This window comes from Lagopus muta, chromosome 5 (genome assembly GCF_023343835.1).
Source record: "Lagopus muta isolate bLagMut1 chromosome 5, bLagMut1 primary, whole genome shotgun sequence".
In the NCBI taxonomy this organism is placed as follows: Eukaryota; Metazoa; Chordata; class Aves; order Galliformes; family Phasianidae; genus Lagopus; species Lagopus muta.
Window position 1 is genome coordinate 7232769 of NC_064437.1, and position 25082 is coordinate 7257850.

The 25082-nt window shown below is 39.9% G+C and overlaps 1 protein-coding gene across 2 annotated transcripts in view; it reads left to right on the forward strand.

Annotated features, from left to right (window-relative positions):
* Positions 1 to 25082, forward strand: part of BEND5 (BEN domain containing 5) — an 851759-nt gene that overhangs the window by 736727 nt on the left and 89950 nt on the right. The window contains exon 10 of one of the 2 annotated variants that reach the window (XM_048944758.1): positions 16211 to 16363. In XM_048944758.1, coding sequence (XP_048800715.1) covers positions 16211 to 16363 — 153 coding nt within the window. The remainder of the gene's footprint in view (positions 1 to 16210; positions 16364 to 25082) is intronic. The other variant, XM_048944759.1, reaches the window with a different exon arrangement.

Here is a 25082-nt window from a genome sequence, read left to right on the forward strand (position 1 = left end):
ACCTAAGCTGCCAAACGCTGCTGTTCATACCAAAAGTGGCTGTGCTCCTGAATGTTCCTTCTCTGACAAGCTTATCTAGCTAATTCCCTGTGCTGGCATATTTATCTCTGCCTGTTCTCTCTCTGTTACTATGAGGCTTTTTGGTGACCAGCTGGTCACAGATGACCCATCTCTTTCTGCGTGGCTCTTGTAGCCCTGCTTTCAGCCTCTATTCCAGAAACAACAGGTCTCTTCTCACTTCAGCAAAAAAAGGATCCCTATTGGTAACTCACTTTCCTACACATGTGGATATTTGACTCCTACTCTTTTCCTTGGTACTCGGAGATCTCATATATGTGACACATTCTGTTTCCATCCATCGATGGACTGTGAAGGTCACCTGTGATGGCATGCACATGCAGCTCTTGACTTTCCATTCAAACCCTTATGCCATGCTGTTGACAGATCTTGTGTTCTCCGAACTCCATAATTCAAACACTGGCGTGTTTGGGTTGATTGGGGTGCAGAGTCCCAAAGCAGACTATCAGTCAAATCTTCCATCTGAGAAGCATAATGAAGAATTGTAATGAGGTGGAGAATTTTGATGTTGTTTGGATATTCTTTTATTTTCTGATCTCTTGTTTCAGAAGAATCCTCTGCACACAGATGCTGTGGAACAGTATCTCTCTTTTAACTCTGAAAAACTGCAATTGTTCTTTGAGGGAAATGCAGGTTTATGCAGACATTCCCAATCTTTTATGGGGTAGACGCTCTTTCATTTCCATTCTTTTTCCTTTTGTGTTATGCACACACGCACGCACAAAAACAACAACAACAACAACAACAACAACAACAACAACAAAACCTCAGGAGTACATCATGAGCCAGACTGTATTTTCTGTTTATTGCCACCAGGTTAATAACAGTAATGGTGCGAGGAGAAAATGAAGTGTTATGTAAAATCCTGCATTGCAGATTTTGGTGCTGATGCAAAGAGCTCAATAAAGTGTAACACTTTAATCATGGAGATAAAAATCACACAGCAGCTTCACAGTCTTCCAAGATGCAGAGCCTTAAGACAAAATAGAAGTGGGAGACAAAGAGAAACTGATGATATTATTGAGTTCCAGAAAAGTTAAGGTAAAAACAATCCACTTTTCCCACAGTGCTTTGATCCAGGCTCTGTATTTATGAGATAAACAGCTGCAAATGTGTATATGAATTTCCTGGTATTAGAGAGAGCAAAATGCCACAGCCTTGCACACAACTCAATGACATTTACGGGAACTTGAAAACCTTTTAAAAAACAAAGCAAACAACTCCTCCCTGCTGAAAATGAAAAGGTATAGCATGGTATGATGGTCTGTATTGTTGGGGTTTTTTTCCAAGTAATCAAGTGGCCAATCACAGTGTTGACTGTGGTGGTATTTAGTACATATTCAGCATGCTAGCACAGAAGATGGCTTGAATTTGGTGGGTGCTTATATTGTGTGTATCTTTGGTCTCTGTATCTTTGAGCTGGTCCACTTGCTGTGATGCAATTGACATTCTTCTTTGAAAAACGTTTCCAAATGCTTGTCTTCCCCACAGCTTGGCTATTAAAATGGATATAAGAATATTTGCTGGGGGGGAAAAATGACACGCACAAAAAAAAAAAACCTTGGAAATACTTCGGGAGCAAGAAGAATACTTTAGATGACTCAGACCTGTCATGTAGCTTTTCTCCCAGCAACTGAATACAGAGGAACTGAGTACATAGGAGGGATTTCTATAGTGAGTCCATAACCTGACATGTATTTCTCCACACTAGGGTGGTGCAGTGCCAGCAGAGAAGTCATGTCAAAGAAGTTACATACTCAGTGTGAAATGTAATTCACTTTCAGGTGATGCCTGACCCTTTGGAGATCAGTTGCCATTGCCTTAAGGAGCACAGCAGCCTGATGACTCACATAATGCAGTACACGAGCAGACAAGCAGAAGGTAGACAGCTGTACCTTAGCTTTGTTGCTGAGTCTCCACTGGCCTTGCCCTGTCCCAATCCCTGTGTATTTGCAGCTGGTTGGAGCTGCCTGTTTCAATTTACTGCACAGCTATTCCCTTGGGTAAGATTCAAGGTTAATTCAAGGGCATGCTAAACCTTGCTGGAGCTGGAAGGTAACCCAGAAGGTTTAACGTTTCCACCAGCTGTGATAACCATGTGCCTAAGTTAGGGACTGCTGATTGAAAATCTCCTACAGAGACAGAATCAAGCATATGCATTACTGGTTTTTGGTAACTGATAAACTCTGTCATCACTGCTTACCCATGATATGCCCATCATAAAGTCTGTCTGATTACATGGCTGGCTTAATCCATATAGCATGAAAGCTGACATTTTATATTATTTTATATCCTCTTGTCCAGCTGAGTTCACTAGCATGGAATTAACAGATGTCATATTTGGACGTTGTGGGCATGGATGCCACAGAAGTGTGTATAAATACACCAGACCTTGTGGACTGTTAGAATTGGTCATGGTAAGTGATGGCAATGCAGGATATGTTTCACACGATCCCATGATATTAAGATCAGGGTTGTTTCAAGCTGACATCACTCTGGAGGCTAAAACTGCATCCTAAGGGTTTTTCTGAAGCGAAACATGTCTGTGTCCGTGAACAGTAACTGTTTTCCTAAGGTGCATTACAGTATTCATTACCCTTTGATGGAGTCATATTAATGGTATACAGATCTCAACATTTTCTCAGTGTTATACATCATTTTTGGGTTAAAATACCAGGTAGGCTTTAATTACCTACGTGTCTGGAAAGACTGCATACCTAGTGGCTGTGAGCTCATTCATCAAAGCGAAGGGACAGTGGTTCTGGGAAACCTGCCACATAGTGTCAACAGACTTTGTTTGCTTTTGAAGATTGCAGGCAACTGGATGGATTTGAAGTGCTGCCATCTGAAGTAGAGAAACAAATGAAAACAAAGTCCTGTGGGTGTTAGAAAACAAACAAAATAAGCAAAACCCACATCTGTGCAGTCTACTCTTTTCAGGGCAGGTCTCAGCCCAGGTGGGTTCGTGGTGGTCCTTTGGAACCTCTGCTCACACCTCTGGATGTCCAATCAAAGGAAACCAGGAGCACAGGTAGGGCCCACCCATGCTAGATATTTGGCTGGAGTGGGGACAGGCCTAGAGAAAGTATCACAGGGTACCACAGGGATGGACACAGCTATAAAGACCTGAGCTTGGAGAAGGAGACGAGGAATTTTTATTTCTTAGGCAGACTCCTTAGAGCAGGACAGATGGTCTCAGGGTGCTCAGAGGGGATGCTGGTGGTTGTTTGAGGAGAAATCTGATAGAGGTTGAAGACATGTTACGGCTCTCCGGCTCACTTTAAACCCTTTTGTCTCAAGATTAGCTTAAATTCAGAGTCAAAGTTTAAGATGTTCTCAGTCCTTTATATTTTACTTATCCCTTCACAAACAGGAGCTGGAGGGGCCAATGCCACGATGGACGAACATTAGAGTATACTTCCCAGTAGTAAAGTAGTGCTAGGGGTAGTGTCCTGGGGGACTGGAAACACTGTTTTCAACATTAAAAAGAGCAAGTTAGTTAGTGATATCCTAGTGCTGGGTACATGAGCGATAGCACTCCTACCTCCCAGGCATTTAGATTGTATGTGTGCCTTTTCCAGCTATTTATGTACTGTTTCCTCTGCTTTTAAAAATACAGCCAGACTATTTCTGTGATTCTTCTTTTATTCTTTCTTTCTTCATTTGTTTTGTATGAGTCTCTCTCAGTATAACACACAAGAGAGAGTTAAAAACAATTGATGTAAAGCCCCACAGAACGGTGACTGGATTTGTGGTTAACTGTGGTTTTAAAAATGATGAGGTTTCTTTTTGTCTGTATCCTTTTAACACTGTGGATCAGCTCCATCTAAGAAAAAGCCAGAGAGTGGCAATCCAGCTCTGGACTGAATGAGCTGCTATGGTACATCATCTGTTACTGCTGGGCTGCTCCAGCGAGATAAATTGGTTAAAAATGGTGCTGCATCTTTCCATGGACTGGGTTGGCATTCTCTGTGCACGTTATTTATCAGTGTATTTGCTTGATTGACTGTTTAGAGTCAGTACTCGTTTTCCTTGCCAGGAAGAAATGGGAAGAGAAAAAAGAGTTAACTGTTGACAAGCTTTAGGGCCATCACAGTATCTGTCTCCACTTTCATTATTTTACAATAGCTTTAATACAGTGCAATTATGGACTTGTTCTAGGTTGTCTTGTTTTCTCTTGCAAGCAGTCCACCTCATGTCTTGAAAAATCCACAGTAGTTCCAGCAATGAAACCTGTGCTGTTGTAGCTCTGAAATCTCTAAAATTGCAGTGATTTTCAGTTGGATAGTGACCCATTGTACATCTGAAAATGTAGATGTTGCTCTCAGGGAGCTATATTTGGCATCATTTACTCTTTGGGGACGGGGCACAATGAGAACACAACTTCTGCTGGTCTCAGCTGTTGAGTAAATCCCCATCAGGCCTAATAGCCAGTGCTCCTTTCCCCTTGATCAGGTAGGGTTTGGTTATTGCTGACTTTAACATTGCTCATTTAACAAATAACTTTCAGAATGCAAAATTCTCCTGCTATCCTTCCATTTAGGAAAATTGAGAGTTTTTAGTCTTTTATACTCTGCATTCAAGAGATGAGAGGCAAAAAAACACCTAAATGCCTCCATTTAAATGTAAATTTTGACTTTTCACGTCTGACTAAATAGGGTGTTTGTTTTTATAAACAATATATATATATAAATAAAAGCCATGGAATTGAAAGAATAAAATCCTTCTCGTTGTTGTTGATGTATTTTTCAGACAGCAATCTTTGCTCTCATCATGCTATGTATTTTTCTGTTTCTTTTTCCTTTAAAACTAATTTTGCTGTGAGAACAGGAACAGGAGATCATTAGGAGGAAATACTCCGCTGCTGGCTTGCGCAGAGAAAACATGCCATCTGCCTAATGTGTTTCATCTTGTGTCAACTTAATATGTGCTGTTTGGGTTTAACATGCCAGTCACTAGCCTAGAAAGAGTTCATGCGGCAGCTCTGACACATAACCTGGCTAGGGCTCCAAGTCCTCCCTGCCTTTCAGGGACTGCTTACTCTGAAGTAGGCCACAAAATTCTGGACAGAATGTGCAATTCCCATCACTTACCATGTTCTCATATCAGAGTCCAACAGACATTTGTGCAAGGAATTTAAATGGTTTGGGATCATAGAATTGTTAAGGTTAGATAAAACATCAAAGATCGTCCAGTCCAGCCATCCTCCTATTACCAATATAACCCACTAAACCATGTCCATATTTTCAGCCTTCATCATGTCATGCTGTCAAGAAGCAAAAGCAAAGTCCCAGCCTGACAGCGGGCTGGTCAGGCTGAGGAGCTGGTGGTTGAGGATGTGATGGTGTCTCCCAACATCTCTGCAAGCTTTTCCTTTCTCTGCTATGTTAGAGAAGAACGGGAGGAGCCGTTTGGTGTAGCATTGTGCAGATACGCACACTTGAGTCCCAAATGCAGGTTAGTCACAGGGCTGAACCCTCCTCACTCTGAATGAACAGGTCTGTACTGGACTGTTCTGGACTCTTGGTATCTGTCCCTGCTCCAGTGTGCAGTGTGGACCTGGCTACCTATCAGGACAGGACATATTTTTGAGGCTCAGCACCGTCATCTGCGCTCACCTGTAGCTGAGGTTCAGAAATGGGCCCCTTTTCTTTATCAGGTGTTTCCTCTTTCAGTCACAGACTTCTTGCCTGATAAATGGATGGCATATGTCTAAGCTGGGTAAATGTAGCTGGACATATTTTGTTACACTCTGTGTAATAAAGACTTCGCTTATTTTGTTATTAAGAAAAGAAGTTGGCAGATAGCTTTAAATGTCTGCCTAAGGACAAAATGAACTGAGTTTTGTAGATAGCTGGATTTTTTTTTTTCTTAATAAATAAATAAATGGAAAGATTTTTATGTTGATAATAAAAATAACTAATGCAGAGCTTTTTCCACTAGTGCCTGGAGACATGGACAGATGTGAGATGTTGAAGGGATAAAGAAATGAATTCTGTTGGCAGGTAGTTGCTATAAAAATGACTATCCTTCCTGCCTCTTATTACAGACCAGCATTAAACAAATGAAGAGTTTCTGGGAAAGCTAATGATGACAGGATCAGGTTCCAACCATCAGAGATAGCAGAAATCTTCTCCCTTCAGAGAAATCTGAAATTGAAGGGAAGATGTTCTTGGGAGAAAGGGGAGCTTTATTAAAGTATACTTCTGGACTTTCTCTGTTCACAGTGTGATTGTGTGGGAGCATAGAGGGGACCAAACTGCTGGGGAAAATATAAAGAAACAGAGCAAATTCACCAAAAGTTTGGTTTACCCATGAGTTGTCTGCTGAAGTTTAATGTGATTGCTTTCTGCTTCCAGAGAACTTTCACTAAGCTAAGTCATGAATGTTTGGGTTCCATCTTGTTTCTTTGTCTCTTGGAATAACAGGGTAAACCTTGTGGCATTTCTCTGGTTCCTCTGGCTAGCAGAGCCTGTGATGTATCTTAGGGAAGGGAGATCAGCCCTTTGGAACTATTTTGATGTGTTTTTTTACATGACAAACACGGGGCACATGTGACTTCTCTGTATTTTCAATAGAGTTTCAACAAGCAGATAGCAGTTATGTCACATAAATAATTCATTCGTCATTCATTAATTTATGGAGAAACGTCTTATTCTGCAATGTGTTTTGTTGATGTTTCCAGCTTTTCAGAGGGAGATATACTATTTCTTTCCTTGTAATCAAGTATTATTCTCTGTTCTACATAAGGGTTGGGTCAATTCGTGGAATGATCATAAAGGAAAAAGCTAGTATGCAATGTTAAGTGCTAGTAATATTACTGACTGCTGTTTTTCCTTTAACACTCTGATACCATTGCAATGAACTGTTTATTGTCCCTTTTCTTGACCACTGATTTGAAACTATATATAGTATGGCATATGTATATATAAGGTCAGGCATATCGTCATGATTGTAGGAGAAAAAAAAATCAGTAACAAAGAATTAACAACTTCTAACTTCAGCAGTAAATCTAGGAGCCTACATAAGGAGTGCGGTCACTGTTCACTCCCTGCATAGTCAGTGATCAGAGAAGAAACCACCACATTGATTCTGATTTCATTGGTTTCATTCATGTGCTGAAGAAACTCCTGGGATTACTGAGGCAGCATGGAGTCCAAAAAACATTTTATTTTTTTGCTTGACCAAAAAGTGAAAGCTATCTGTTGTTGGGATTTTATATTTATGCAGCAAACTAGACCGAGGAGGAATGGATTATAAGACAGCAGCAAGTAAAAATTAGTCAGATTTGCCTGACTTCAGATCTCCAAACCTAATTAGAGCAGGAAGCTGGCTCCTTAGCCCAGTGTGGGAAGAAAGCATCACTTTTGATTCAGATTTGATTCTACATGCTAGTGAGATGGCCAAGTTGATAACAACATATTTAGGGTTTTTCTTTTACCAAAATTGTCTATATCTTTCAGAATAGCTTGACAAACCCAAATTACATGGTTTTGCAGAGCTAATCGACTGAAGCAGTCAGTACAGTGTATCATAAACTGGCTAGTCAGTCTGGTGTTTAGTGACTCAACCTGAAATCAGAACGTGGACCGTCAGTGCTAATAGTTTTAGGAGACATGGTTTAGATAGCTTAGGAGAGATCAAACATTGATCTATACACATAATGCAGAGCAAATTGTCAACCATTGTGAATGTCAGCAGCTGCTATTCTCTAGGGTGGGAAATACTCTTCTTACGAGCTATTATAGCTTTGTTTAGCCCTGCCCTAGTGAATACTCTTCAGATTATCTCCCTGATTACTTCTTATGCCACTGTGTTAAATTGTGAGTCCCAAATGTTTTACTCTGTGTATTCTTTCTATAGGAATCAGTTTTTTTTATATATGTACGTATGTATGCATGTATAGCAGTCCCCAATATGTGCTTAGAGGGTACATGTTTCCTTTGAGATCTGATGGCTTTACTTATAGCCTCCATCAGTTGCCTTGCTGTTGGTTTGATGGGCAGAACACAAGGTGGTATTGCCTGCAGCAGCACAGTTGCCTATCAGTCAATGTGGGTTGGGGAATATTGGAGGGAAAAAAATCAGATGCATCTGATGCTGATAAGTGCCTTGCAAAAGGCATGATGTGTTGTGCTTTTAGTCATAAAAGCAGATCCTTCCAAAGTGGCCATTACATTTTAACTTTTATAGCATTGTACAGGTAATAAATACCACTGGGTGTAAAGCATGGAGAAAATGTTCTACAGTTTGATGTGAAATGCTATGCTGATCTGTAAGGGTGAGCTACCTCTGAGTCTGTTAAACTCAGGAAAACCTATTCTACCAGCTGCGAATGAATCTTGGGTCAACAAGAGAATGTCATGGACAATTCTTTTTATTTATTTATTTATTTATTTATTAGCTTGTTGTTCCTCCACAAGTAGCTATGGCTCCTGTATAGTCCCTAATCTCTTCCAGTGTCCCTATGTTCTGTGTATCAGCTTTCACTTTTATCTCTTCCTTGGATGTACTTGTCACTGGCCTGAGTGCAAGTAAAGACAAGACAACTTTCAGAGGAACAGAATAAGACTAACAGCTATGGATGGCTTCTGCTTGTGGTGAGGCTGTGCCAGGAAGACAGAGAGATCATTAGTTTGCTGTTCAGCTGTCCATCATTAGCAGAACACATGCACAGTGTCCATTTGTAGCCTTCCTGTTGCTTCCCAAGGAAGAAGGTGGCCACACAGGCTTTGAATGACATATCTCACGTTGTTTCCTTCTACCTGACTGGACAGGTTGGCAGTTTGCATACAGATGTATTTGTCTCTTTCTAACTACACACCGGTCTGTCTTCAAGGACTGTTTGCATGCTTTTCATGAACAAGCAATGCATTAACTTTCTAAGATCTGCAAAAGTCATATTCTGTAATATAAATTAAAGGCTAAATGGAAAATAAGAACAGTGATGCTGCAACACATACAAGGTCTATTTGGCTCTGTATCCAATGGCTTAAAATTGTGGATACTAAGGGACAGACTGGAAGAATAGGACAGAGCTTCTGGCAACATGTCATCTGAGGATTTTCTGATTGAGAATTTGTATTCACTTCTTTGTATGAGATGATGGAATAATTTTCTCTGAATTCATCATCTAATTGATGTTTGTGTTTTGGACAAAACCTGGTGACAGTGATTTGTGCGGTAAAAGGTAATTTTAAAAGTACTTTATTTTGTTTGCCTTAGGTCTTCTGCCAGATGACTTTATACTCTGCCAGCTGTCACTTATTTAATGAGAAATAACGAGTAATACCATATATTGTTTGAGAGGCAATAGAAGTTGGTCATTAGAAAATTTGATTTGCTTACATGTATTTTTGCCCGACTTGATCAGTCTCTACGAAATTAGGGGACAGCGAGTCCTAATTCCTAGCCATCACTTTTGAATCTATCTTTGCCTTTGTAATTGGAAGAGAAGGCAGGCAATGTCTTTTGGCCTTATTTATGTACTTGAAAAGTAAAGACTCTGTACCTTGGTCAGAAGGTTCTGTGACAGTATAATTAAAAGTTATTTGTAAAATAGAAAAATATTAGCACTGCTAAGAAGTGAATAGTTGAACAGGAACTCTTGAACTTAATATAGCTTGAGGTGTAGGCAGCAACTAATGAAGCCTAAAGACATTACATGGCTTGCCCTTGGTTACACAGCAAGCAACTGTCTAAGGAAAAGTACTAAGGAGTATTAAATTCCCTGATACAGCTATTGGGAACATTTCAACTGAGAAAACTTGAAGAACAAGATAAGAGTCAAACTGGATCACCCAGTGACAACATGGTCATTTAGATATTTCTATTTTGTAACTCAATTTTTTTGCAGTTAATTGCCAGAATAACAATGCTGTCACAATGTTTGTTTTTTTTTTAAACTAATTTTCCTTCTATTTTATATCGTTCTTTCCCTTTCCCCAAAGGCTTTTGATTCTTTTCACCATAATTTCCCCCCTCCCTTTTCCAAAAAGCTCTTTTTCTATAGCGCCAGTGCTGCTGCAGACAGGTGAGCACAGCAGGATTTCCAGTAGGGGTACAGAGGATTCAGATCTTGTATGGTTTCTGTGTCAATGGATGCAAAGTACAGACATGCAAGTGAGGTCTGAGCTGTTGATGATCTCAGCTGGCCCTGTACTGTTAGTGTGAGGTAATGGCCTGATAACCACTTCAATCCCAATGCTTTATTCCTACTATGCAGGCTACTAAAGTCTTCAGAGCTTGCTGAGGTCAAAACCCGTATCTCTGGCTTTATTTGCATGTCTGTTCCTGTATAAAGGAGACAGAAAGGATATGACAGAACAATGACTCTCCTTGTTCTGAGTTACCCATCACATTTTTTGCTGGAGGTCAGGCCCAAAATCCAGAAAGAATGTATCTCTTGATTCCTTTTCATCGAGGGTAAAAATTATACAAGAATTTCCTATGCAGCTGACTCAAAAATCTTGTCTAAACTTGATCTGGGTCTTAAAATTGTCTCTTTGGCCCCTTCCTAATTTAATATGCATTTGAACAGCAGTTGCTTCTTGCTAGAGCCTTTCACCTCCAGGTCACCCTTTCAAATCCAATTCAGCCCTGTCGTGACCAAATGTTACCACCATCTGACGGCTTCTCTGCGTCCTGTGTGAATTGCTGGCTTCCATCCCATAGCTGGTGGACAGGTGCCTGAATTGCAAAAACTGCCAGAGCTGACACTAACTGGAAGTCTCTGCAGAGGGGTCAAAGAGTGAATCAGCCTGGCAGATGAATTAACACTTAACTTGTACTCACGGTGATGCTTTATACCTTCAAAATGCTTTACAAACGTCAGCTAATCCTCAGGAGGTGTTGTTATCTGCACTGACAGGTGAGAGGAACAAGTAGATAGAGGAAGAGCCAGGATCAGAATATGCAGGTTGCGGACTGCCCAGTCCAGGTCTAAAAGCACACATTTAGCTCCTTTCAGCCCTACTGATGGGCATACCACATTAGGCTTCAAGTTCACTGAAGGAGGCCCTATGTTATTCTGCAATAAAAACATCTTTTTCTTTGTAAGACAGGTATGATGGTAGCAGTCTTGTTGGACATGTCATCATTTTGCTGCATGAATCCACGGAGCCAACAGAAGTCTCTATCCTCTTTGACTCATGTCAGATTGTGCCTATTATTAAGAAGTATCATTCAGATAGAGAAATTGGCGTGTAATCAGATGGGTAAATAATGACTTCTAAATTACAGCTGATTTGGACTAGTCCACTCTGTAAAACAACAGCTCTCAGAACATTATTGAAACAATCTGAAAAGAAATGAATGAAACATCATGAAGAACTGCTAGTAGATTACTCAAACATTGATGCACATTTTGCAAGCTGTTTTTCAGGAACACTTAAGACATTCTCAGATTGTGCAAAGGTTTATATCTGTAAGAATAAGGAGAAATTGACTTCTGTGCTTGATGTCAGTAAGAATAAGAGTGTATCTGAACTGACATATTCCCATTCACTAGAAGCAAGAAGAGGAGATACTTTTTAAATGTAGACGTTTAGAAGTTTTTTAAAAATAGTAAGCCACTTTTCTACTATTAATTGCTTATGTAAATAATTGCTGCCATTGCCATAGAGTTGCACAGTGGTGATGAATGGAAGGGGAAAGATGAGGTTGCCTCTGTGGTTACAAAGGGGTAGTGGCATGTCTCTGAAATAGTACCTCTAATAATGCATGGCTTACATGTATCATTTGCAGAACTGGAGAAGACACTGTGGGCATCGCTTGCTCCAGAAGTTATAGAGTTATAGAATCAACTTTTTTTTTTTTTTTTTTTTTTTTGAGGCTTTATACTAGCCTTATCAGGTTTACGGAGAAATGTGTAAGAAGGTAGAAGTAAGAAAAGTGATTTCAGCACAATTAACTTCATCCAAATCTGGATATTTCAGGGGAAGTTTGAAAATACGAATCATATCCAGACCACCCAAAATTTGCCTGATGTTCTCTTGTGTAGTCAGTGATAGATGGGTGTTGTGCATCCCTAGAGTGAATCAGGGCACTGGGCAGAGTGCCCTGTAGCTGAGAAGGCAAGGACTGATGGCTTCTAGCTGAATGTCGGCTGCTGAACATGTGATGCTGAATAATCAGTTTTCCTTGGTTTGTCTTATTAGCTTGTTGTGCCTAAGTTTTTTGGTATCACATGTAGGAGCTGCCAAAATATTATCATGGGGTTTATATGGTACATATCTGAAGACATATGTGTGAGATCTTTGCACAATTTTCTTTTGAGAGACTCTAAACCTGAGGAAACTTCAAAGAGCAGGTGTTCTCAGAACTTCTGAATCCCTTCTGACCAAAAAAGGACAAACTCCTTATGTGGTGCCAACTGCTATATGTCTATTTGCTTCAAACAGTGACTGAGCAGTAAGGCTGGACAGTGTGCCTGGAGGCTGTTATGTCCTCTACCACTAACGACAAGCTATGGTTTTAATGTCTTGCATAAAACACTGCAAGGAGTTTATCCCATCCCCTGTATGATATATTGGACTAAAGAAGGCTTTGGGACTGTGTCTAAACCAATTGCTATGTCCAAAAATTAATAATATCCATATTGGAGTGACAGCTGGTGGACAGAGCTGGCTTTTTCCTGCGTCACTTACCTCTCTAGTGGCCCATGTTCTGGGCTCAATGCATATTTATCTTTTTATTACAGCCTTTATTGATTTTTTTTTTATTTCTATTTTCTTAAGAATCATAATTGTACTGTTCAAAAATCCAATTTTGGTCATATTGGCACAGGCTATTAACATCACTCTTTCCTTTTGCTCCTTACTGACCTTCTAAAGGCATCTGACTAATGAAATTAATACTCAGACAAGTGAGAACACTTTCTTAAAACACTTCACATGGTATCACACACCAGTTTACAGTTTCAGTACTGTTTCACATCGTAACAGTGAATGTGAGTTTTCATTCTCTATCCATGGTTTCTTTCATTTTCCCCTCCCTAATTTGTATGTGCATTTCTCAAGCTGTCAGAAGTTTTATTCTGACCCAAGAGAACAGTGAAAAGAATGTGTCATAAAGGCAGGGATTCAAATAAACTTTGGAGCAGAAATTTGTTTGCTTATTCATTTACTCTCTTTTTATGTAGTAAGCATCAAGAAGAGGCAAAGACCATTTTTTTTCAAAGCAGAGGATGTTAACTGTTGTTTTCTAGGAAGTGGGGTTCAATCGTTGTCAATCTAGTGAGTGTTTTGACACACAGAGGAAAGAAATAGCAGAGCTGCATTTGTTTTCTCAACTCTGTATGCTCGGGTCATCCAGGTAATTATAGGTTTACTTAAAAAAGAGAGCATGAGAGAGAAGCTCTCTGCTGCTGCTTGTAAGCACAAAGAAAAGACACTTGAGGGAATTAAATTGATAGATGACTCTTATAAGGCATCTGAATCATTTTGCATTCCACCTCTAAAGCAGAAAATGATGAGTTTAATATAATGTTGTAGGATGTAACTTGTAGTCTCTGAGAAGGCAGTAATGGCAGCCGGAAATGTTTGAGCTTCGTTATTCATTATTTTCTGCTTAAAAGCTGAAGCAAATATAACTATCGGAGTTTGAGCCACATCAAACTTTATTCCCATTCTCACTTGTGGATGCTACTGCATTAGAAGCCATAGCCAGGATGGGTTCTGCTGAGTGGATACTGTCAAATGTCCATGGGTTTCAACAGTGGATTAGATTGGATTATGTTCTAAGTGTGTTCATGTCTGCACATTTGAACAGACATGTACGTTTACTGACTTCATTTTCCCTTTAAAATTCACCACATCTCATTTTTGTTCTGCAGATTATCCTATTTCTTCTGCAGAACATGTCTGCAAGCGTAGTTACTTCGAGTTAATATCCTAGTGGTAAGCTGTTGTCAACCACATGGAGGCCAGAATATCTCTATGCCTTTGAATAAGAGAATTTTTCCCTTTAGGAACCCGTGATATATTAACAGTGGACCAAGTCATTCTGTTCCATAATGGAGAATGCTCAAGATGGATAAATGTTTGATCACCTGTCTAAGTGATGAGTTCTATGTTGAACGTCATGGTTTCCAAATGAGCAATCCGGAAATTCAGTCTTTAGGTCAAGGTGGTACCTGTGCAGGAACAGGTAAGGTTGCGATTGGACTTCATGATCTTGAAGGTCTTTTCCAACCTGAGCAATTCTATGATTCTTTGACAGTGTTTGCTCACAAATAATAACCACCATAAAATGTTTTTGATAATCAAGACAGATCTTAAAAAAAACCTCAGTACTGCTAAGAGACTACCTAAAATTCCCCTGAACACCTTTACCAGTAACTTCTTAGTAAGAATCCTAAGAGACTTTGGAAAATTGTCTATTGATACTGTGTAAGGTTGGTTGACTTGGTCAAATCAAAGCTAAGCTGGGGTTCCACTTACACATACTCTACAGGTGTGGGTTTTTTGCCAGATAATCACAGAATCACAGAATTAATAGCCACATGGAAAGTTGTATGACTGATCAGTGCTTCTGTGCATTTGTTTGTTTCTTTTGGAAGTTCTTTTGAGAACTATGGATGAAGAAGTATCATATGATACTTCAGCACAGATTATAACACCTAAGCCAGCGCTTTTAATTGTGCTGTTTAAGACAGAAATGATACTAGTCTATGGTATATCTTGCTGTGCTTCTCAATTATTTTATATTACTAACTATGTTCCTATGAAGAACTCTTTCTAGTTGTTCTAGAATAAACATGTCTTAGGTCACTGACTTCTTTGTGAAGGACGTTCATGCTTTATAAATACCCACTGCAACTAGATTATCTCCTCCCTTCAACGCTAAGTCACTGTTTGAAGTCTACAACACAATCAGTTTTATGGTGATGGAGAGGTGTACATTTGATCTCAACAAATGCTGTTTCTGATGGGGATATTATCTCATGGAAAAAAAAAACCAACATTATTCAATCTTAATTTTTAATTTGTGCATGTTTGGAGTGGAAGAAAATCATATGTGGTGTTTCATCCTGTTGATGCTAATCTTTCTCTTTAGTGCTATATTTCCAAATTGCAGATGCATGCTTTATTGCCCTGTTGGTCCTCTACAGCACAGCAAAATGTTTTGGCACTAGCAGACAATTTATTGTTTTAGAGTCAAATACAATTAAATGTTCTTTTCCTATGAAGCATGGTCAGATATCGATATTGCCTTAGCTAACATCTTAACATTGGAGAGGCTTAATAAGATGCAGTATTACTCTCTCTAGGCTGTTTAATTAAACTAAACATTCAGTGTGTATTGTACATTGGTTTTCTGCCAAGGGAACGTAAATCTGTATCATATTAGTATCACATACCAAATGATGTTCTCCCCTCATTAGAGACTCTCTAGAAGAGCTGACACTGCTGTCACATGAACTGCTTTTGTAATACATTCAAGTGATATGTAGCTCAGTATTCTCCAGTAGCCTGAGCAACTTTTGTGTGCAGACCAGATGTGTCTGGAGAGCTGCACATTGCATTTTACTGGCAAGGGTTGCTACAAGCAGAGGCGTTCACAGCACTTTATTATGATATTTTTTTCCTGTTGGATGCTACAAAGCAGAGTAAAACAAATTTCCATGTGTAAAGCAGGATTAGAAATTTGTGGTATTTGTCTTTATAAACAGAAATAAACTACATGGGAAATCTTGAAGGAATTCTTACTTACACAGTTTTGAACTTCCAGAAAGGATAGATTTGTGTACTGTAACACAGAGCCATGCAGTAATGCCTTAACAATCTTGCTCTGGAACTGCAAGGTACATATTTTTATCAATGGCACTGACCCTGTGGCAATGCAAAGAAGAATGCCTTAGCTTTATTTTGCATGTTATCCTGTGCTGCATAAATGTTTCAGCCTGCTCAGGACAGATAGAGAAATGTCTGTCAAGGTTCTGTAAGAAGGTGTGATGGCTGGATGCAATAATAGAGTGTCTTTATCATGGCTACCCGGCATTGGCAACATGGGTATATCTGTGGATGGCAGTAGTAGATTTACAGAAGGCATAACCTACATACCACAGTTATGATTTATCTCGTGGTTTGTTGGTGTTTTATTTTTTATCTGCTTTTTTCCCCCTTAATAGAAGATTAACCTGGAGTTCTACATTGACATCCATGCGCACTCTACCATGATGAATGGCTTCATGTATGGGAACATCTTTGAAAATGAGGAAAGATTTCAGCGACAGGCTGTTTTCCCCAGGCTGCTCTGTCAGAATGCTGAAGATTTCTCTTACGTAAGTTATCTTAATTCATTTTTGTGTGTTTATTTTTGATGATAAATTTCTAATTTAATTGAACTGTACTAATTTTAATATGAATATAGGACTATTTTAAATTTTAGTTGTGATTTGCCATTATCCTTCCTCTTATTTTCTCCCAAAGAGGTATGATGTGATCTCATGTATTGTTAGAAGCAGGTTCTTCGTCTTCCACGTTATAACCTTTGGTTCTGATTTATTAGTACATTTAATCTTTATCAGAAGATTTTTTTGATGCAATGCATCAGATTTAGTATTTCACTGTTTATATTACATTACATTCACAGACTTTTGGCTTGTGTGCTTTAAATAATGGTATAATATCAAGTAGAGGTTAGAAAAATAAACTTCATGATAACGGTTGGATAATTTTCTGTTGCAAGTTGTGACAAGGGTTATATATGCTCTTAAAATTATTTGATCCGACTATGGCAAAACATTTTTCAAGAAAACCTGCAATCGCTCAATATGTGTCTTCTAACTTAGAAGAAAGTTTGTGTGTAGTTATCCCTGAGAGTTGGAAATAGATGGCAAGCTCCTATAAATGAAGTGGTAGAGGATATATATATCTTAGGAGTGAGCTTCAAATAGAAAAGATCTTTATCCAGCACTTGTTGTAGTTGCTCTGGAGAAGCTGGTGGATTTAGGGCAACTTTCAGTGATCAGGAGGAAGGGCAGTGAGTGACATTTGGCACATATGATAGGAACAAATTCATTTTAAAATCACTTTGGATTCCTGCACCAAGCAAAAAGGAGTGGAAGAACCTACTTTTTAGGTCCTGGTTTTACATCTGTTATGTTTCTACCCACTTTTGCTACCCACTATATATTTTCTCAGTCTCTGTTATCCTCTTCTTGCTAATACTTCATACTTCATCCTCCTGCTACAGAGAGAGAAGCATGAGTCTTCTCCAGCTGGGCATAGTGCCTGCCTCCTCTGCAGAGTCATCTCAAGTAGCCTATGGCAGTGGTGGTGGAGAAACATTCCAAGTGTTTAGCTCTAGAGAAACAAAATCTAACATCAGACGAAGAAGTAGTTGAGTCTGCACAGCAACATTTGCTATAATTGGGAAAAAGACCATTTTCTTCGTGGTGGGATTTCTCTCAGTTACTGTGGGAGATTGTGTTCCTCTTAGTGGAAGTCTCAGCTGACATTGGGAAAATCTTTGAGAAAATGATGTAGGAAATGGAAACAATAGGTAAAGATACAGAGCAGTCTCTACCCTTTGACTCTCAATCTCCTTTTTGTAGAAACCAGCTATCAGACATGCATCTTGATGTCTAGAGCACCACAGTTTGACTTTGGTGTTATACTCGGACTGCTGAGCTTCCAACCCACATTCTACTGATCTCTGAAGCCCAGAAGCCTTTCCCCTGCCATCCAGCCAAGTCATTCTTACCAGGACAGCTGAGGGTATAGAGATGTTGGAAAAGGAGACAGCCATGAAGTGTCCCATGTCTGGGAAGCAAGAGGAGTGAATATTACTGCTCTGAGTGGGAAAGTTTCTGTTCCCTTCTTTTCAGCTGCAGTCATATGGGTTATGTGACTAGTTAGAAATATCAGGGGTGAATATTGCTGCTGGAAAGAGAGGAAAAGAATCCAGAGCTTCCTATGTTTTCTAAAAGAAGGGAAAGAAAAGTGTTGAAGATTAAAAATAGTGTATGTAAATATGCCCTATTGACTGCTCAAAGGGAAGGGGGGAAGTGCATCGTTAACATTACCAGGCGGGTGTTTGAAAGTGTGGGAATGGACCACTGTTGTTACTAATTAATTTTCCAAAGCTTCAGGAGGTCTCATTTACATTGTGTGCTGCTGCGGCCATTTGTTGGGATTATAATACTTCAACAGCAGCACTTCAAGTGAAAACTGGCGGCTGCATGAAGTGTTGTCCATAATTGACTAGCTCCATGTCTTCACACAGCACAGAGACAATGTTCCATTATGTTATCCATTGACAGTATCATTGAAAAGATTACTCTCCTTAAAGCATCTGTCAACCTTGATTGATTTACAAGGGACAAAGAATTGAAAAGGTTTGAAGTGCGGGTACAATTTTTGCCACCATTTAGCATACATAATGGTTCTCCTTTGATGTCAAAAGCTCATCTTCTATTAATAATGCAGAGGGCTTTTGAATGCAGGCTACTTGTATGGAGTTCCACACTAATAACCTACTTGCTGTGAAATGGGATTCACTTTGGAGAAGCAGTCATTTGTCTGGGTTTTACATGTTCAGAATGAATCCCAACTCAAAGGGATTTCTTTCAGTGCTCTGCATGATTGCAGCTGAGCCCGGCCCGGTTTAGGGGAAGCAGGCAAATCCTAGCCTGCTTCTCCAGCTGAGAATCTGGCAGAAATCACGCAGCCAGATGCAGAGGAGCATGAACAACAAGCCTAGATGATGCGATCAAATGCCTTGTGCTGTTTTGTCTGGCAACCTTCTATTAATATACTTTAGGGTGCATTTCATGCCTGGACTGCTTTCTTCACCTGTCATTTCCAATAGGCCTTCTTATTTAAATGACAGCATGCAAGGGAGGTTGGTGATTAGAATAGGGGATACGTGCCTACGTGGTTAGGACCAAAGGCAAGTCAACCATCATCTCTGTACTCTATCTGCTGAGCAGATCACTTAACCTCACAGTGTGCTGGAGGACTGACTGTGGTTTGAAGGTAAAAGTTGTGAAAGGAGACAGAAGTTCTTTATTTGTATCTGGCTTCATATACTGAGGCCTGCCTTTGGTTTGGCTTTCAGCGTGTGAAGGGAAAAGTGGATGAAAGAAAAGCTAGGAAGGTTTGCTCTCACATGAGAGAGATGCTTGGGCGTCTCAGGGAGAGGACAATTCTGGAAGTAAAACATTTTATGATTTCAAGGTTTAGGAAGGCTATTTTTAAACACTGGGGAGTAAATATAATCTGTATGAAAACTCAAACAGTGAGAGCTGACAAGCTCTTCTGAAAGGCTGACTCACTGGGTTTTCAGGAGCAGCTGTTGACACCACGTCGGAGCGCATTACACATCAGCCATGGCAAAGAGTTGTTGCACTATTTGGAGGAGTGTTCTTCATTTGACCTTTCTTGTTCTGGAGAGTGGATTAGTCATAACATCAAGATACAAGCACTTGAACATTTCAAGAACCTGCTAGTCTTAGGGGTGGCTAATTCTGACCTTTGTGATAGTATGAGAGGAGACCATCTCTGCTCTGGTTCATTTAAAAGAAACAACCACAGCCTTTTATGGCTTTATCATTTTGTAAAGATTGCTCTGCTTTGCGGTGAGATGGAAAAGACTAGCCAGAAGTACTTGGCTTAATCTTGCGATTGTTTTTTTTGTTGTGGGTTTTGTTGTTGTTGTTTGTTTCTTTATTTAATTTTCTTTGTTTTTTCCTTTTGACTCAAAACTGGTGCTACTTTGGGACACCTTTGAGAGCTTGTTTTCTTTTCTTGCTTTCAATCTTCCAGCAGAGCAGCTTCCTTTGAAATACTCTTTGTCATCTTCTTTTACATGCTAGCAAAGACCCTAGTGGTGACTTGGGATCCCACTACACTGGACAGTAGGTAGACCTACTGAGAAAGCCCACATACTTCAAAAGCTTCCAGTCATGTCAGGAAAGAGAAAAATAGCAGGTTGAAAGGCACTTGCTGAGGGAAATAAGAGAATAAGACCCACATTTCCCAAGTGCCACTATCTTCGGCAGTTCACATAGCCTTCTGCATGGCTTAAGCCATGCTGTGCACTCAGTAGTAAAATGTCTGAGCGAGAACCCACCCAATTTCCTTTTGAAACCCTCCAGTGTCATAACCTAGTGACCTAAAACATATTTTTGAGGGTATCATTGACTCAGCAAGATGAAATATCTCAAACATGGAATGGTCTGGTCCATTACCTTTTTTGTTGTTGTTAAAACTGACTTCTTCGTTGTTGTTGTAATTTACTTGGGTTCTTTTAGCTTGGATATCTAAATATAAACAATCAATCAAATGAGATTTGAATCTATCTATATTTTCTGTTGCTTTCCTTTAGGTCTCCTCCAGGTCTACTCATTTCCGCAGTGCTCCCTTGCATATCCAAGCCTTTTTAGGTGAAGCATGTTCCTTCCAGCAAACATCTATCTATCATTGGCAGACCCAACTAGTTGTTGTCACTTACTCTGGCTAGACATTTCCTTCTTAGTCCTGTGAGCCATATTACTAATTCCAGTGCATTTGGGGTTGTCTCTGAAGGAAGTGCTGGCACAAGTGCCAGAGGGAGTAATAACAGCTGGTGGACAGTGAAGGAGCAAACTCAATAATCTGTTCTGAAATAAAGAAGAGCCAGTTTGTATTGCATGTGACTGAGCAGGGAATGGGAGAGCAGCAAGCAGGTTTCTCAGACCTGGAATTCATCCCAAAGTAAAATCCAAATGTCTCCACCCACTATTTTCTAAATACTTCTCTGTTGTGCCAGCCAAAAAGACCTTTGTCCAAGAAAGCATAAATAAGTTGCATTATTGCATTCAGGTAGTTTTGTTAACATCATGAAAGCTTAACAGATCTCCTCAGAATCTTGTTAAAACTGGAGGACAAGAAATGATCCTACCTCCTTTTTTTATTATCTTGTAGCAGGGCATTTCCAGGAAGATGAATATAGCTTTATTTACTTCATTGCCCCTCTGGGATGCATTTCTGCTCACTGCTTTGCTTCTTGGACAGTTTCTCCATACATTTATTATTTATTCTTGGAGGCTGGGTGAGGAGAGAGAGGAAGCATTTGTCTGGTGGCACAAGGAACAGGCTGTAAAGCCTGTTCTTTTCTGAGCATGATAGATTTTTGTCTCACAAGACATTCACAGCTAAATGAAACTGCTCCATTACTGCTGAACCAGTCCACTCCTCTTTTTTAATACAGAGAGATAAATTGACTTGTATTACAAAGAAAAGGAAAAGGAAGGGGGTAAAAGTGTTTGAGTAAACAGATCCTTCTTTCACCACCTTTCTGCTCTGTTGTTTGTGCATATAAGTTTGCAGTCCCTTTTCCATCCCCACACAGGTAGAAATTTTGACTAGGTGCAGAATAAATAACTTTTTTTCTAGTAATTTTATAGCATATTTACATTATTTTTGAGAGACTGTCATAATTTTTACCAAATGCCAAGATGGTGGGAAGAGTTGGCAGCCTCCTAGAATGGTACCAGTAAAATGAGCTCCTTCACATTCAGATGCAAGTCATCTCTCTTGCAGAGTGCTGCAAATTTAGGGCAAGAGGTAATGGCCCTAAGTTGTGCCAGGGGAGATTCAGATTGGATATTAGGAACAATTTCTTCTCAGAAAGAGCGCTGATGCACTGGCACAGGCTGCCCAGGGAGTTGGAGGGGTTACCGCCCCTGGAGGTGTTCAAGAACTGTGGGAATGTGACAATGAGAGACAGAATCAGTGGGGATGGGTTGGGGTTGGACTGGGTGATCTTAGAAGCCTTTTTCAGCCCTAATGATTCTACAATTCTGTGAAATTTCACTGCACTAGGACAAACTATGCAACGAAGGAGGGGTGGAAGGTGGGTCAAGAATTGAGAAACTGGCCCCTTTCCAGCATCTCTTTCTGTGTATTATCATTTTAAGTACATGACATATTAACAGACATAAAATAAAACCTGGTTCAGAAAGGAACTGTTTCTGGAATAGTCAGAGAGTATGGGAGGACTGGATGTAGTGTATACAATATCTCCTCAGGAAGAGTTGTAATCTCCTGCTCTGGATAGAGGAGAGAAGAACGTGTCTCTGCCACAGAACAAACCACTTTTTTTTGCAGAGTATTCAAAGCAACTGCATGTGTGATGGTTGCATTTCCCTTTCTGCTTCTCATTGTCCTAAGTTTCTATCATTTGTATAAATGATTATGAAAGCACTCCCAGGAGACTGCATACATGCTCATAAAACTATTGTAAAGAGAAACATCGCACGCTACTGCTGAAGGCTATTTTACTGTATATTTTGTGGAAACGTCTCATTTTCTACTGACAAATAGGGAAAGTGAGAACTCCAGAGACACAAGTTATTTTCTAAATGGTGTGATTATTCTGTAGAGCTTGGACTAGAAAATGCCAGCTTTGGCATCTTTGGGGAAGGATGTTCTCTGGGAAGCAGTGGTTGCATTTATTTTTTTATTTTTTATTTTTAAAAAAGAAAGAGAGGAGGAGAGAGGAAAGCAGATTTTTTTTTCCTCATCATTAGCAAGAAGCATGCGCAGATCCCTTACAAGTATCTATCCACTCTGCTCAGTAGGGGTGCACTTTGGTGCTGTACTGCTTGAGGAGGTGGGAGCTGTATGTACAACCCATTTCAGTGCATGTGGATGGGTTCTGGGGAATGTTAAAACAGGCCAAATGCCCATGCTGGTGCTGCCAGCGTAACTGGTCCAAGGTGCAGAGAGAGGCAGCAGAGCACTATATGGAAGGGAGCACAGATTACCAGCTGGGAGAAGTCAAGTGCAACTCTCACAGGTGAACAGCTAAAACCATGAAGCATGAAACCCAGTTGGTTTTCTATCTTAAAAGAAAAGCTAATTTGGTAGATTTAGTTTTGAGGCGTGAACTGAGAGCCTGTAAAGCTCCCTCCTTCTAGCTCCTCTGATAATGGCCATGCAAATGTGGGTTTTTGTCAGCAAGTTCAAGCAGGCATGACTGAAAGACACTTGGGAGGGTTGAAGGAAAGGTGTTGGTATCCTTCACAAACATTGGAGGAATAATGGAGACCCTGAGGGAGCAGATGTATGTGTGGTTACAGAGTACTTTTAAACTGTTATTTCTCTGAGGAGAACTGAGCTTTAAAACCTGAGAGTGTGGTGCTAGACAGGTTGAGTTCATGGTACTCCTGCAGTGTGATGCTGATGCTCCTTACAAGCAGTAAGAAGGAATTAAAATAAACCAGGGAATAGAGCTGGTCAAAACGTTTTAAGATTTGAGAATATTTGTTTTAAGATTTCAGTTTCAGGCTTTTCTCTTTCATGTTCTTAGGGATTCTGGGCAAACCATGTCAGATCTCCTCTGTATGCCTTCCCTCAGACTTCTACAAATTGAATTCTCTTTTTTTCCAGTTCAGAAAATATTTTCTTATTAAACCCAAGGCTTTCTGATCACCTCAGTGCTCCCTACCAGGCACAGAAGTTATGAAACAAAAAGCTGTTATCTGTGGAACTGTCAGAAAGATGTGAGAAAACTCTTTCCACAAGAATATCAACCAGTCTGTCTGTCCATAAACAATCTGGAAAACCTCCAAGTAGGAATGATCCCTTTTTTGAAACGATCCTGAACTTTTCAAAATCTCCTGTTCCCAGATTTCATCGGTCATGAATGATTTTGAAATGAAATGCATTTCTCTCCTGTGCATCAGAAATATGGCAAAGCTGCAAGGTGAGATGAGTCAAGGAGCAATTTTGAGCTGTGTTCCCATTTTTTTTCTTTTAATCCATCTACATTTCAGATGCTATCTGCAGCTTCTTTGTGAAATGAATTGGGGATGGCTTCTGAATGCCATGATTTCCATGTCTCCAGACCCAGCTGGCATACAGTTGGTTGCCTATCACCAAAAAAACCCACTAACATGTACACTGTCCTGTATAGTAAGAGAGTTAATGGAGCTGGTAAGAGGAGAGAGTTAAGTTGGCTTTAGAAGTGAGAAGTTCTCTCAGTGCTTCTGGAGAAGTGAGGAGATCAGTTTTGCTGGTAAGATAGCTTGGTGAGCTAATAACTGTGAGAGTGACAAGTTCGAAGCACTGAGTTCTGGCTGTCCCATGGCAATAATTAGCTCTATCCGCATGGAAAAGTGAGCTGCCAGTTGCACCCCTCTTACAGCACCCAGTGGACGGGCTAACAGAAGAGTCAGAATTGGTAACTGCACTATTTACAGTCTTCTGTAGGAAAGATTTCAAAGTCAGTGCATTTCTGTGCTCCCTTTCTAACTTCCACAGACTTCAATAAAGCATTCTAGAAAATGGGAGTGAGTGAGTTATAGCTGGTAACGTAAAACTCTTCATTGAGATAGATTTGACATCATCTGGGCTCCAGTCCATTTCCCAACAGCACGTCTATTCTTCCTTGATGGCAACTATGTCATTCCTTTTCTCTAGAGCACTAACTACTAACTTTTTTTATCTCCTTTTTTTTTTTTTTGCTACACTGGGGCGGTGAGTTGAGGGCTTATAGAGGTCAGATATGCTTTAGAAATAAAGTTTGCTTTTCAGCTAAGAGAGCAGCATCAATAGAGATTTGTGGTGAGATTGTAACCTAGTCCTGCTTACACTTGGCCACTGCTTGTGCAATGAAGCAATTTGTGTATGTAATCCCATTTTATCCCAATAGGTAAAGTGCTTACTGCTCAACTACAAAATGTACAAAAGGTGCGGAGGGTTTTTTTTTGTTTTGTTTTAAGGAAAAGATAGCTTCAGTTGAGAAATAAAGCTTGTTTCCCAAATGGAAATGGCATAAGGTGACCCAGCATATTTTTAATTATGTGTTGTAATATGAAACCATTCTTTAATTATGAATCCTCTAAGTTTTTATGTCTGTGCTCTTCTCCAGGGAAGATTTCTAACAAGATACTCTGTGAGCACACAATTGAACATGCTCCTTCCTTTTCTGTAAGTTACTAGACCTACATCAGCTATCTATACTGGCATATGGGAGGATCTATCTCCTTATTCTGAGTTTGCAGATACTCT